Source organism: Salmo salar, chromosome ssa06 (genome assembly GCF_905237065.1).
Source record: "Salmo salar chromosome ssa06, Ssal_v3.1, whole genome shotgun sequence".
NCBI classification, from domain to species: domain Eukaryota; kingdom Metazoa; phylum Chordata; class Actinopteri; order Salmoniformes; family Salmonidae; genus Salmo; species Salmo salar.
Window position 1 is genome coordinate 64,401,540 of NC_059447.1, and position 15,553 is coordinate 64,417,092.

The window sequence follows — 15,553 nt, forward strand, 5'->3', positions numbered from 1 at the left end:
CATTTGCGACCAAGCTTTAACTTCCTGACTGATGTCTAGAGATGTTGCTTCAATAAATTCACATAATTTTCCTCCCTCATGATGGCATCTATTTTATGAAGTGCACCAGTCCCTCCTGCAGCAAAGCACCCCCACAACATGATGCTGCCACCCCCAGGCTTCACGGTTGGGATGGTGTTCTTCGGCAAACATAACAATGGTCATTATGGCCAAACAGTTCTATTTTTGTTTCATCAGACCAGAGGACATTTCTCCAAAAAGTGCGATCTTTGTCCCCATGTGCAGTTGCAAACCATTAAGTAATCCTTCTACCCAACCCCCACCCTCCCCCCCAAAAAATATATAGATGTGCTATTGTAAAGTGGTTGTTCCACTGGATATCATAAGGTGAATGCACCAATTTGTAAGTCGCTCTGGCGAAGAGCGTCTGCTAAATGACGTAAATGTAAATGTAGTCTGGCTTTTTTATGGCGGTTTTGGAGAAGTGGCTTCTTCCTTGCTGAGCGGCCTTTCAGGTTATGTCGATATTGGACTCGTTTTACTGTGGATATAAATGCTTTTGTACCTGTTTCCGCCAGCATTTTCACAGGGTCCTTTGCTGTTGTTCTGGGATTGATTTGCACTTTTAGGAGACAGAACGCGTCTCCTTTCTGAGCGGTATGACGGCTGCGTGGTCCCATGGTGTTTATACTTGAATACTATTGTTTGTACAGATGAACGTGGTACCTTCAGGCGTTTGGAAATTGCTCCCAAGGATGAACCAGACTTGTGGTCTACAATTTTTTTTCTGAGGTCTTGGCTGATTTCTTTTGATTTCCCCATGTTGTCAAGCAAAGAGGCACTGAGTTGGAAGGTAGGCATTGAAATACATTCACAGGTACACCTCCAATTGACTCAAATTATGTCAATTAGCCTATCAGAAGCTTCTAATTCCCTGACATAATTTTCCGCAATTTTCCAAGCGGTTTATTAAAGGCACAGTCAACTTAGTGTATGTAGACTTCTGACCAACTGGAATTGTGATACATTGAATTATAAGTGAAATAATCTGTCTGTGAACAATTGTTGGAAAAATTACGAGTGTCGTGCACAAAGTAGATGTCCTAACCGACTTGCCAAAACTATAGTTTGTTAACAAGAAATTTGTGGAGTGATTGAAAAACGAGTTTTAATGACACCAACCTAAGTGTATGTCAACTTCTGACTTCAACTGTAAATGTTTTACTTCCACCTGTCCTCGATCACACAGCTTATTTCCTGTCTGGTTTGGCATATAACTCACTGTGAAGAACCATGAACAGCATTGCTTTGCATCTACGGCATGTACATCTTTCACTTTCAAACTTCATGACAGAAAACATGTCCAAAGGATGTAAGGGGTCAAAACATGTTAAAATGACAGATACTTTTGACAGAGATACAAGACATTTACATTTACTCTCTTAATACTGATCATTTCTGCATTAATGTAACAATATCTGATTTCAAAATGATGTATGTACTGAATGTTGTAAAGTAGAAATATTTATGTACAACAATAAAATCATTCAAAAATGATTCACAATGACAAAAAGAAGGCAAAGTTACGGCATAATTTCATAAATACATTTCAGACACAGGCCACCATTGTACAATGTTCTTTTGCATCATATTGTAAAAGAGACCAATGAAAGTGGATGACACATGGAACTAGGGTGATGTCCATTATCTCCTTTCAGGTTTCTTGAATTAGTGTTTGTTGGTTCCTTTTATCCGAGATTCCAGCCTTATATCTCTTCTTAAACTTTGTCGCAAACTTCCTCTTGTCCAAATCATTTTCACCTCTATGGAAATTAGGACAAAAATGACAATTTAAACTCCTTTCCTAGCAACATTTGACATGGCATAGCAATGACATTAACACACTTGAAATGTGATTCAAGAACACTTACTCTTTGAGTGTACGCAAGGCAGAGCAGAAGTGAAGACACTCAAAGTCATTTCTCTCCGCGCAGAAGCATCGTCCCACCTCTCTCCTCAGTCGAACAGGGAAAGAACCCACTCCATATGAAACTATCTGACTAGAGACAGAGTTAAGGGATTGATGAGCACATTTTGTACATGGAAGGATAAACAATATCTTTGAATTGAATGGATGTGTTTCTTAACCTACAAAGGGAACTCAGTGTTTTGTTTTATTTTATCACAGCACAGGATGTCTGGAATTTTATCTTGAAGCGCTCATAATAGCTCAATATCCTATCACTATTGGCACTCACAAAATGCTTTTACAGAACCAATTAAGCAGATACCATATACAGTATACCACTGCATGGCCCTGAAAAGCTGGGCAAACACTGGTGTCTAATGAGTCTCGAGGGTATAATGTACTAAACCTGCCTTACAGGATACAGAGAGGACGACAGTCTGTAATAACACATCTATATCTCCTGAAGCTGCTCTTTCATTGCTCTGGGAATTAACCTTTATCCTGATGCCAACCAGAGCATGTCTGCCTGCCCGCCATTATGGCTCGATGCCCATCTTATGCCTGGAACATGTTAACAAGACCATGCAAACCGTCAACTGATTCCAGATGCCATGCACGGCTCAAAGCATCCCCATCAAACAGGGTCACCTCCTCCCTGTGTTCTCCACACACCATCACACACATGCACTCATCCCTCGCACGCTGACGTTCACACTCACACACATGCACCTGTCTGTCTGTCTGTCTGTCTGTCTGTCTGTCTGTCTGTCTGTCTGTCTGTCTGTCTGTCTGTCTGTCTGTCTGTCTGTCTGTCTGTCTGTCTGTCTGTCTGTCTGTCTGTCTGTCTGTCTGTCTGTCTGTCTGTCAGAGCAGCCTGCTCTTTAAGCACCAACACATCTGCATTCCATACTGTGTTTTTGGCAGCTGTTGAAAGGTGACCCTTTCTTTTCTCATTTCTTTCTCCCTGTTGTAGTTTTTTGGACGGTGAATGCCTGTCTCTATGACTGCCAGTAAATGTCCTCAAATTTTTCGGAATTGTGACCTGTCGTAGTTGCTAGAGTTGGCGTTAGAAGTAGATAGCTTGAGTCAACAGAATTTAATAGAAACCACACATGAGTTTCATAAAACCCTATGCTAATTTTGGAAATGAATGGTTATTTGTGAACATTAATATGAAATGTAATATCAGTTCCTAACTGCCGATATCCATCCCTTTGTTTTAATAATGTTTGGTAGGAGGACGTGTGGTATTACCAATGATATGATAATGGCAACAACAAGGGATTACATAATTGCATACTACTACTGTGATTCCATGTTTAAACATACATAGTACAGTACCTAAAATGTATAGGCCTTAGTTTTTAGTAGCTGTTTTTGGCTAACCATGGGGAAGTACAGCATAGTGGCAAACTTATAGAAACCTGGTACTTCCAGAACACATATGAAAGCTCTTTTGAAGAAACAAGGAATTAACAAGAGGACAGATGCCCTAACCACTGCTCCAACTAATTGGATGTGGGATATTTGGGTCAGGAAGTATGTTCAGATCCATCTTATTGTAGGTTGACTGTAGTAAATGTTGAAGAGTTACACTACTTGTTTTTGAAAAATGTGAGTAGATATCTTTATTTATGTTACACAAGAAGCTTCAGCAGGAAAGAGCTGAGAGACAGTCTGAGCTGATGATAAACAGTAGCTGTCTCTTATTTTAAAATAAATCCTTGACACTTTGTGGTTTTGAGATTTACAGAGTACCACAAATCATCCAGCTCCTTACACCCTGATGTGATAATGAATCGCAAAAAAAAAAAAAAAACCCTGTGGCTTCTCAATGCGCTGTCACAACACACCATGGCTCAATCCAAAAATATGATACAGCATGAGAATTTATCATTCAAATGTTATGCATTTCCACCTTTTCAATCCAACAAAACTATGTGTAGACGTATCTCTGATTTCACAACACAGAGATGTGTCTTCCAGATCTTTCTAGCTATGGTATGTTTGTGAGGGTGATTTCCAGTTGTGATGTGAGTGGGTGAGTGTCTCGATGGACTCACCCAGGAGTGTTGACCCAGACGATGCCGATGTGGCAGAAGTACACGCATTCTTTATCTTTCAGGTTCTCACAGGAACAACGCTTCTCCCGCCGATGGGGCCTGTGGTTAAGCAGCTTCACGGGGCCCTCCTCTGGACCAGTCCCAGGGATGGAGGTGGAGTCTGAGTATGCTGGGAGAAAGGGAAAACCCATGAATAAAGCATTATATAAAGATAACACACGCTAATGAAACTTTTACAAGGACATAGGGTACAGAATTGTGAGATTGCGGTCACTCCATTTGTATTAGTTTCTGAAGAACAGTGTGTTCTGTAGCTCATTTGGCACTGCTAATGCTGTTATAATCGTGACACATCGATCCTATTATGTGCTTCTCATAAGGGCCAATAGTCTATAAAACATTTCACTTATTGAGTGTCCTCCAGCCATGTCACCGTCTATAGGCCATCTTACTGCCACTGGGCTACACCTGGCAACAGACAGCCTTTTATCCAGCCCTCAGAAAGACACTGATCATCACTGGTTATTCATTTGATGTCAGTCAGACATACAGTTGAAGTCAGAAGTTTACATACACCTTAGCCAAATACATTTAAACTCAGTTTTTCACAATTCCTGACATTTAATCCCCGTAAAAATTCCCTGTTTTAGGTCAGTTAGGATCACCACTTTATTTTAAGAATGTGAAATGTCAGAATAATAGAAGAGAGAATGATTTATTTCAGCTTTTATTTCTTTCATTACATTCCCAGTAGGTCAGAAGTTTACATACACTCAATTAGTATTTGGTAGCATTGCCTTTAAATTGTTTAATTACTGGCCAAATTGTTGAATGTTTCAGGTAGCCTTCCACAAGCTTCCCACAATAAGTTGGGTGAATTTTGGCCCATTCCTCCTGACAGAGCTGGTGTAACTGAGTCAGGTGTGTAGGCCACCTTGATCGCACACACTTTTTCAGTTCTGCCCACACATTTTCTATAGGATTCATGTCAGGGCTTTGTGATGGCCACTCCAATACCTTGACTTTGCTGTTCTTAAGCCATTTTGCCACAACTTTGGAAGTATGCTTGGGGTCATTGTCCATTTGGAAGACCCATTTGCGACCAACCTTTAACTTCCTGACTGATGTCTTGAGATGTTGCTTCAATATATCCACATAATTTTCTTCCCTCATGATGCCATCTATTTTGTGAAGTGCACCAGTCTCTCCTGCAGCAAAGCACCCCCACAACATGATGCTGCCACCCCCGTGCTTCACGGTTGGGATGATGTTCTTCGGTTTGCAAGCTTCCCGCTTTTTCCTCCAAACATAACAATGGTCAATTTTTGTTTCATCAGACCAGAGGACATTTCTCCAAAAAGTACGATCTTTGTCCCCATGTGCAGTTGCAAACCATTAAGTAATCCTTCTACCCACCAGTTGCAAACCGTAGTCTGGCTTTTTTATGGCGGTTTTGGAGCAGTGGCTTCTTCCTTGCTGAGTGGCCTTTCAGGTTATGTCGATGTAGGACTCATTTTACTGTGGATATCGATACTTTTGTAGCTGTTTCCTCCAGCATCTTCACAAGGTCCTTTGCTGTTGTTCTGGGATTGATTTGCACTTCTCGCACCAAAGTACGTTAATCTCTAGGAGACAGAACGCGTCTCCTTCCTTCCTGAGCGGTATGACGACTGCGTGGTCCCATGGTTTTTATACTTGCATACTATTATTTGTACAGATGAACGTGGTACCTTCAGGAGTTTGGAAATTGCTCCCAAGGATGAACCAGACTTATGGAGGTCTACAATGTTTTTTTCTGAGATCTTGGCTGATTTCTTTTGATTTTTCCATGATGTCAAGCAAAGAGGCACTGAGTTTGAAGGAAGGCCTTGAAATACATCCACAGGCACACCTCCAATCAGAAGCTTCTAAAGCCCTGACATCATTTTCTGGAATTTTCCAAGCTGTTTAAAGACACAGTCAACTTACTGTATGTAAACTTCTGACCTACTGGAATTGTGATACAGTGAATTATAAGTGAAATAATCTGTCTGTAAACAATTGTTGGAAAAATGACTTGTGTCATGCACAAAGTAGATGTCCTAATCAACTTGTCAAAACTATAGTTTGTTAACAAGAAATTTGTGGAGTGGTTGAAAAACGAGTTTTAATGACTCCAACCTAAGTGTATGTAAACTTCCGACTTCAACTGTATTATTACAGTCTGATAGCCCAGATTAAGTCTAGATTAGGTTGCCACTGTATGTCCAGTATAGACAGGGATTTATTTTCTGATAGTGACACTGTCTACACATAGCTACGTTCTTATGTTTCCCACATCTAACCCTAATATATTTCTTACGCTTTATATTTTCTTTTGTAAATTGTATCAAACTGTTACACCCTGTAAAGGTCAATAGTTTAATAAATGTGCTATAAAGCTCAAGTGGTGGAGAATTCCAAATGCCATGTGGATTTGGGTTTAAAGCACTCCAATGAATCAGTGGCCAACCACATTGTACCCTGCATGTTCCTTGCAAGTTCATGCAGTGCATTCAGGCGTCTGTTGGGGCAAGCCACGAGTGCAGCTTCTGATAATTGGGTTGGGGTTTGACTTTTTATCACTTGAGGGAAACCAGATTTCCCTTGTACACCCAAGCGGTCCTCTTCAGCTCTTTATTAACAAGTCTCAGGGAAAATGCCCCAACAGAGAGTCTGATCATACAGGTGTCGAGTGATTTACGTAAGTAGCTTTGACTGATGCAAATAGCTAAAGGTAAATCATCTTTTGAGCATGGAACTGTTTTAATGGTGGATTTCTTGCTTTAGACTTATAGCAAGGAAATTAAAGGTTGGGGTCTTACAGACTCCGCGCCAAACGGACGCCTGGACCATGGATTATACTGTATTGGCATTTACTATGGAAATGTTACACTATAAGCCTTGCGTGCCTCCTGAGATTACATTTTATTTAGTGACCTGTTTGGAGAAGTGAGAGTTCACTGCTTTAGCGGTTCAGGAGTTGATTGCCAAAGACATCCATGAGATTACTATTTAATCCATACCAACCCATTAAGTGAGAAATGGTCTCTGGCAGAATGTTGAGGCAACATTGTCAGAGCCCCTGGCCTTGTTTTTACAAGATTAGTTCTGGATCTAACGTTATGAACTACCACAGATTATATCCCTGGTAATCCTGTATATATACAGTGTCTTCCGAAAATATCTCACCCCCCCCCCCGTGAATATGTAAAGGTGCTACCTTTATCAGCATCATAAAAGCTGATAGTATTTTAACCACGTAAAATATGCATCCAAGCAGAACTGAAATCTGATCAGAAACATGTTGCGTCGTTTCACAGCTTTCTATACTGAACAAAAATATAAACGCAACATGCAAAAAGTTCAACGATTTTGCTGAGTTACAGTACATAGAAGGAAATCTGTCAAATGAAATAAATTCATTAGCCCCTAATCTATGGATTTCACATGACTGGGCAGGGGCACAGCCTTGGGTGGGCCTGGGATGGCATAGGCCCACCCACTTGGGAGGCAGGTCCACCCATTGTGGAGCCAGGCCCAGCCAATCCAAATGAGTTTTTCCCGACAAAAGGAATTATTACAGACAAAAATACTCCTCAGCACCCCACTCCCCCTTCTCAGGTGAAGAAGCCGGATGTGGAGGTCCTGTGCTGGTGTGGTTACACGTGGTCTGCAGTTGTGAATCCGGTTTGATGTACTACCAAATTCTCTAAAACAACTTTAGAGGCGGCTTATGGTACAGAAATGAAAATTCTGGGAACAGCTCTGTTGGACATTCCTGCAGTCAGAATGCTAATTGCACGCTCCCTCAAAACTTAAGACGTGTGGCATTGTGTTGTGTAACAAAACTGCACATTTAAGAGTGTCCTTTTATTGTCTCCAGCACAATATGCACCTGTGTAATGATAGCCACATCTTCAGGTGGATGGATTATTTTGGCAAAGGAGAAATGCTCACCAACAGGAATGTAAAAGTTTATTTGTGTGTACGGACAATTTCTGGGATCTTTTATTTCAGCTCATGAAAAATGGGACCAACACATTACATTTTTGTTTAGTATATTAGTATATTTCCTAACCACCATTCAATCCCAGAACAGCAGAAAAGGACCTTGTGAAGATGCTGGAGGAAACAGCTACAAAAGCATCTATATCCACAGTAGAACGAGTCCTCTATCAACATAACCTGAAAGGCCGCTCAGCAAGGAAGAAACCACTGCTCCAAAACCGCCATAAAACATCCAGACTACTGCACATGGGGACAAAGATCGTACTTTTTGGAGAAATGTCCTCTGGTCTGATGAAACAAAAATAGAACTGTTTGGCCATAATGACCATTGTTATGTTTGGAGGAAAAAGGGGGAGGCTTGCAAGCCGAAGAACACCATCCCAACCATGACGCACGGGGGTGGCAGCAGCATGGTGTGGGGGTGCTTTGCTGCAGGAGGGACTGGTGCACTTCACAAAATAGATGGCATCATGAGGCAGGAAAATTATGTGGATATATTGAAGCAACGTCTCAAGACATCAGTCAGGAAGTTAAAGCTTGGTCGTAAATGGGTCTTACAAATGGACAATGACCCCAAGCATACTTCCAAAGTTGTGGCAAAATGGCTTAAGAACAGCAAAGTCAAGGTATTGGAGTGGCCATCACAAAGCCCTGACATGAATCCTATAGAACATTTGTGGGCAGAACTTAAAAAGCGTGTGCAAGCAAGGAGGCCTACAAACCTGACTCAGTTACACCAGCTCTGTCAGGAGGAATGGGCCAAAATTCACCCAACTTATTGTGGGAAGCTTGTGGAAGGCTACCTGAAACGTTTGACCCAAGTTAAACAATTTAAAGGCAATGCTACCAAATACTAATTGAGTGTATGTACATTTCTGACCCACTGGGAATGTGATGAAAGAAATTAAAGCTAAAATACATAATTCTCTCTACTATTATTCTGACATTTAACATTCTTAAAATAAAGTGGTTGTCACGTCCTGACCAGTAAAGGGGTCTATTTGTTATTGTAGTTTGGTCAGGACGTGGCAGAGGGTATTTGTTTTCATGGTTTTGTGTATGTGTTTAGATAGAGGGATATTTTGTGTAGAGTGTTTCTGGGGTTTATTGGTGTAAGTGTCGATGTAGAGTGAAATTGATTTAGGTGGTTCGGGGTGTGTGTGTATTGTAGAGGGGTATTTGATTTATGTGTTCTGGGTATGTTCTTGTGTTTGTATTTCTAAGGGGCTGTTCTACTTTTGTATTTCTGTGTTGGCCTGGTATGACTCTCAATCAGGAACAGCTGTACATCGTTGTTGCTGATTGAGAGTCATACTTAGGAAGCCTGTTTTCACCTGTCACTTTGTGGGAGGTTATTTCCGTGTTTAACTTTATGCTTTACAGGACTGTTTATCGTCGTTGTGTTTTTGTATACGTGTTTGTTTTGGTTTCCCTTCTTTGTCCTAATAAAAGAAGATGAGTGTACATATACCCGCTGCGTTTTGGTCTCAACCCTACGACACCCGTGACAGTGGTGATCCTAACTGACCTAAAACAGGGAATTTTTACGAGGATTAAATGTCAGATATTGTGAAAAACTGAGTTTAAATGTATTTGGCTAAGGTGTATGTAAACTTCTGACTTCAACTGTATATCTGTGTTTCATTTTCAATAAATGTGCAAACATTTCTAAAAACAAGTTTTCTCTTTGTCATTATGGGGTATTGTGTGTAGATGACTGTCCCACAACAACATGTGAAATAATTCAAGGGGTATGAATAATGTTACCACAAGCAACAGTTTTGCTGTGTATAATGGTTTATATGGATTCCAGACATTGCTGAACTAACCAATGTTAAACTCATATTATCATGTATCAGAAACAATAAACCATAGTGTACTTTAACAACACCCATAACACAGGAAATAGTTTTTAGAAGTATCTATCTAATGAAATCCATTATAATAATCCACAATAATAATCCATGTTTAATTTGTGTTATATATATTTTTTATTTGCCTTCATAAAGTCATAAAGTCTCCTTCTCCATACAATTAGGATTGACGTTAATGGAGAATGTTTTTCCTGGTTCAGATCATTGGGGTGCGGTTAAATCTCTGTCACGACTTCCGCCGAAGTCGGTCCCTCTCCTTGTTCGGGCGGCGTTCGGCGGTCGACGTCACCGGCCTTCTAGCCATCGCCGATCCACTTTTCATTTTCCATTTTCTTTTCTCCTTGTCTTACACACCTGGTTTCAATCCCCCAATTACTTGTTCATTATTTAACCCTCTGTTCCCCCATGTTTGTTTGTGAGTGATTGTTTATTGTATTGCGGTCCGTAATTGTGACCTGGGATTTATTGACGTGTTTTGTTATAATTGTTGAGTAAAATTGCGTACATTACTCATATCTGCTGTCCTGCACCTGACTCATCTACACCAGCTACACACAGACGCATTAGAATCTCAGCCCACCACCAGAGCTGAATCATTGTTTCCTCCAACTAAAGCCCTCTAAACCAGTGAGGTGTTGCCTGGGGGTCTCCATTATAAAACTGACTTAATGTATGCTCTATGGTTCCGAAGGGAATTTGCAGCAGCAACACATGATGTAGAAATATTCAGACCAAGGAGCAGTAAATATATTTGTAATATTATGCTAAATGACTAGTCCAAATTCCTCGAAAGCACGATGTAAAAACAGCCCCAACATTTGTTGCATTGTATCTTCTGATTTAGAGATATTGAGGTAGAGAGAGTACTTATCTCTACATAGCTAACCCTTACTTTTGTTTGTGCCCTGACCTAAATGTATACATTTTGTCCTTTGATCGAGGAGTACGTAGCTAGCTAACTTTTCCCTCAGATTAAAAAAAATAAAATAGCTATTGATCAACCCCTTATAATAAGCATCAGATGTCTGGCTACCACAACTACGTTGTTTAGGATTCTTCATGGATGACCAATACGCAGTTTATCAAAAACACACTCATTTAGAATGCCCTGCAGACCAATAACAAGTCACAATAACATTTTGTTTTGCTTGATACATGTAATCATATTGAGGATATGTTAGATTAAACAAAAAAGTTCAATTTCAAGTAATGAGAAATGTGGAAGTTGTAATTGATACCTTATCTGTAAGCCATTTTATTCAACTCAGCCCACCACCAGAGCTGAATCCCTGTTTCCTGCAGCTAAAGCCCTGTACACTGAGGTGGGGTGTTGCCTGGGGATCTCTGTTATAGAACTGACTTATGGTCTGTGGTTCCTAAGGGAATGTGCAGCACACATGGTCAGCAACCCATGATGTAGATATATTCAGACCAAAAGAACAGTATATTTTTTATATTGGGCTGAATGAGTAGTCCAAATTCCTGAAAAGAACTGCATGAAGTAAGGCAACAGCCCCATTGTGAACACCTGTTTCATTGTATCTTTTGATCTAGAGATATTAAAAATCTCGAGCTATCTATAGAAATAGTACATAGCTATAGAGTACGTATCTCTAGATAGTTACCTCTTACTTTCATTTGTGTCCTGACCTAAATGTATCAGTTTTGTCCTTCTTCGATCAAGGAGAACGTAGCTAGGTGGTTTGAACTTTTCCCTCAGATTAAAAAAAAAGATGGCTGTTTTTTAACCCCTTGTAATAAGCATCAGATGTCTGGCTACCACAACGGCAGAGTGGTTTCGGATTCTTCATGGATCAAAAACACACTCATTGTCCTGCAGACCAATACTAGCAGGTCACACAATCAAATGTTGTTTGGTTGATGAACGTAGTCCTATTGAGGATATGTTAGATTAAAGTAAAATGTTATGTAATGAGAAATGTGGAAGTTGTGATTGACGGTTTATCTGTGAGCCATTTTATTAATTTACTTGACCTTATCTTACCAGGTAAATAGATAAAGCAACAACCTGGGCAAATGCTATAGGGAAATTGAAGGAGTTGCCCACTGGAATGTGGATGTGTTAAGGTATCCTTGAAGTTTAAGTGCAAGGTTGGAAAATAAATCAGAACACTATGGTTTACATTAGCTGGCCATCTAACTCTTATGGTCCAGGACATGGGCCTCAAGAATAGATAAGGCCTTTGGGTGGTCAGAAACTCCACATTTCTCCCCTTTATATGTTCATATATGATACAATTCTAAAGTGGGATGCTGCTTTGCTTATACTGTAGTTTCAAGTATAAATACATTTCATCCATTGGAGTTTATTCCTATTTTTACACTTTAAGCAGATGCTCTGATCCAGAGTGACTTACAGTAGAGAGTGCATACATTTCATACTGGTCCCCCGTGTGAATTGAAATCACAACCATGGCATTGCGAGCACTATGCTCTACCAACTGAACCACGCAGAACCATGTTTTGATACTTGTAATATATAACACTCTCCTCATTCGACTTCAGCACAAACATTAGATCAGTTCACACCATTGCATCAGCAGCAAAGATTATATCAGAGGTAATTTTTATGCAAACTATTTCTTTCTAATCTCATACAGAATATTGTGACTCTTGAGCAGGGGATACAGACATCTCCTTCATAACAACTGTAGTAAAAATGATATAAAATAGGCTTTTTCGTTCCAAAGTAGATTCAATAAATCAATTTAACACACTGCTCCTTTGAAGAACATATCAAAACAGACAGAGATAAAAGCACACAGTTAAAGCTGACAGTTGACCCTTGCATCTTCTCACAGGCATGACCAACATGAGCGCTCGCAATCCCCTACTACATGTTATCTCTATTAAACCACAGCTCAGGTGCAACATGTATACCCCACAGGATAGTAAAGCACACTTTATGCCAGTTAAAACAAAAAGGGCAAGCTTCTCATACGGTCTCAATAATCATTGTAAATAACAATTTGTTCTTAACTGAATTGCCTAGTTAAATACAGCATAACTAAAATAAAAAAGTAGGAGAAAGGTCTTTACCTTCATGCTCCAGTATCAAAACCAAAGTAGTGGTCAGGAAGTAAAAAGTAGTGAGATCCATTATTCTGTTCCAATGTTCCAAACAGCTGTGCGTACAAACAGCTCCAAATTCAAAAATAGTAGTAACAATATTTCCAGAAGCAGGGACCAGTGAGAAGTGAAGCATGGACAAGTTCTACAGTCAGTCCCAGGCACTGGTCTGGAGCAGCAGCACCTCAGACACCAGCACACCCTCCCTTCCTCCTCCCCAGATTCTGTCTCTGTCACTACTTCTGCCTCTCCTCTCCCCCACAGTCCCACACATGGACAACAGCCCTACACTTGTGTGTGTGTGTGTGTGTGTGTGTGTGTGTGTGTGTGTGTGTGTGTGTGTGTGTGTGTGTGTGTGTGTGTGTGTGTGTGTGTGTGTGTGTGTGTGTGTGTGTGTGTGTGTGTGTGCGCGCAACGATACAATACACCAAGTGTATACATCTCTGCTATGTGCTGCAGGCCTGCCTGTTACTGATAACATACAGCAGGAAAGAGCTGCCTTGAGAGAGGATTGTTTCTGACCACATACCGAAAGGTGTGCTGAAGGTGTTGTCACAGGACCAAGCCAGTAGGGATTAGAATAGAGCACTGTGGTGAGTCCAGCACCAGAGCACAAGGAAAGCAGATGTTATAGTGGGAAGGGAACTGGGGAATAATTAGTTGTCAGATTCCCAGCAGGCAGTGGATTTTGAGGATATGTTTGGCATAGAGAGGTCTAAAGAACAAGTCCATGGAGCTAGAAAAAAAAGTATTTTGGAGGAAATCCTCAAATTCATATGGGGAAGATGTCTAGCACCATGTCTTTTAGCCAAACCAAGGGAAACCCATTGTGGCAAACCAACATTTTAATTAAAAGAATAAAGAGTCCATTGAAACATCTCAATTAACGCATCTGTGTGCCAGACATTTTGTTACTTGCTCTAAGCCAGGGTCTTGTATTGGTCTTGTATTAGGTAAAGTTTTGCTGCCTTCAAAATAGTTTACAGTACTCACATATTCCTCTCTTTAACCTGTGCTTTTTGTTTGTTAGAGTGTTGATTTATTTTCCATCCTTTGGCTATACCATTTGCACATCACATTTGGATCCTATCAAAGCCCAGATGCACTAACATCATTGTTGTGGTTTGTGTTGCTGGAGGTTGTGTGTGATATCTAGAAACTGTGAAGGTGAGAGAGTATCCTAATGCTGAAAGACCCTCCGCGTGAAAGTTTCCCTGAGCACTCTTCATTGGGGCCTGTAACATGATCACAGTAGGTATACTGGAGTATTCTGAGTCCCACCACAGGGGCTATTTCTTCCTACCCTCACTCCCATTTAGCCGAGTTTTAGACTTCTCATTAGTTGAGATTAGGCTTAGTTTTGCATTCAGGAGAGATAATTAAAGGCTTGGCGAAACACAAAACAACATCTTTGCTCACTGTGCCCCTGGCTACAGCAATTAGATACTTGAGGTGAGATGATGTGGGAATGGATGAAGGGGGAAAAAGGGAGACAAAAAACTTCAGAGACTTTTCAGCTCAACTTTTCTTCCGCAAAGTCTGCGGAAGATTTAATGAACAGGTTGTCATCAACTGTCAGTAAATATGGCCACTCACTCACTTAGGCTCCCAGGGTTAGCGCTGCAGGGATATCTCAACAGTGGCTGCAGAATGTAAAACCTAAATTTACCCTACAAGTCTCTCTAAAGTAAAGGGCATAGTTTACTGGTATGTTTTGATCAAAGGAGGGGCAGAAAGAGACATTTAATTTATTTTTTAAGAGGTATGGGTGAGGGGCAACTTTGTGTTGTGACTCATAGGTGTGATCCCTTGGCTACACTTTCTACTGGCTCATGAGACATGACTTCACGGTCCATTTCTCATCATTTCAGAATTTGTTTTACACAATACATATTATTTTTTGTAAGATGTTTCTGTCTTTCTCTCCTCCTCTGTTGAATATGTTTTTGACTGAATCGTTACAATCACAAAGGCCATCTGGTAAAATCTCAAATAGAACTTTGACTTCAAGTTTTAAGTCAAGATAAAACGTTAGAATTTCTTATTACTATTATCCAGACTTAATTGACTTGCAGAAAAACAAGAAGACCTTGTGGATGATCACTAGAGCAATTAGAACAGCATGACTCCCCCCTCTATTTCACTCAGATGATGATAAACATCTGTAAATCATGATTATTGGGTGATTTAGTAAATGACAGCTTTGGGTTTAGGAGGATATTCTCAAATGTCCTGAGTACAATTACTCCATTGACCTCCAACCAGAATTAGACTGACCACATGTTCAGTCACTCCAGGACAGTCACAGTCAGTCACACAACCACACCAAATTTGGAAAATGTCCATGATATCTTATCCTATCAGGGCTACACAATGTGCATTATGAACCCTAACCCTAGCTTCATGTCCACACCCCAGGCTCAACCCAAATCCTAGTCATAATTCTAACCCTAAGCCCAGCTAAATGTCCACACCCCAGGCTCAACTCAAATCCTAGCCATAATTCTAACCCTAACCCTAGCTTCATG

The 15,553-nt window shown here is 40.5% G+C and overlaps 1 protein-coding gene across 1 annotated transcript; it reads right to left on the reverse strand.

Annotated features, from left to right (window-relative positions):
• Window positions 1-854: 854 nt before the first annotated feature.
• On the reverse strand, window positions 855-13,234 carry LOC106607917 (endothelin-1). Its single transcript, XM_014205396.2, has 4 exons — window positions 12,996-13,234; window positions 4,033-4,201; window positions 1,932-2,060; window positions 855-1,823 (listed from the first exon to the last, which is right to left on the reverse strand). The coding sequence occupies exons 1-4, from the start codon at window positions 13,159-13,161 to the stop codon at window positions 1,715-1,717; spliced, it is 573 nt and encodes a 190-aa protein (XP_014060871.1). The 5' UTR covers window positions 13,162-13,234; the 3' UTR covers window positions 855-1,714.
• Window positions 13,235-15,553: the final 2,319 nt, after the last annotated feature.

Bases quoted from the DNA above. Each gene is read 5' to 3' on its own strand.
- LOC106607917 (XM_014205396.2), bottom strand. From the start codon at position 13,161: ATGCTTCACTTCTCACTGGTCCCTGCTTCTGGAAATATTGTTACTACT. The intron at 2,061-4,032 runs GTGAGTCCATCG...CTCTGTCTCTAG, and splicing joins GTCTGGGTCAACACTCCTGG to TCAGATAGTTTCATATGGAG. The intron at 1,824-1,931 runs GTAAGTGTTCTT...TAATTTCCATAG, and splicing joins GCCTTGCGTACACTCAAAGA to AGGTGAAAATGATTTGGACA.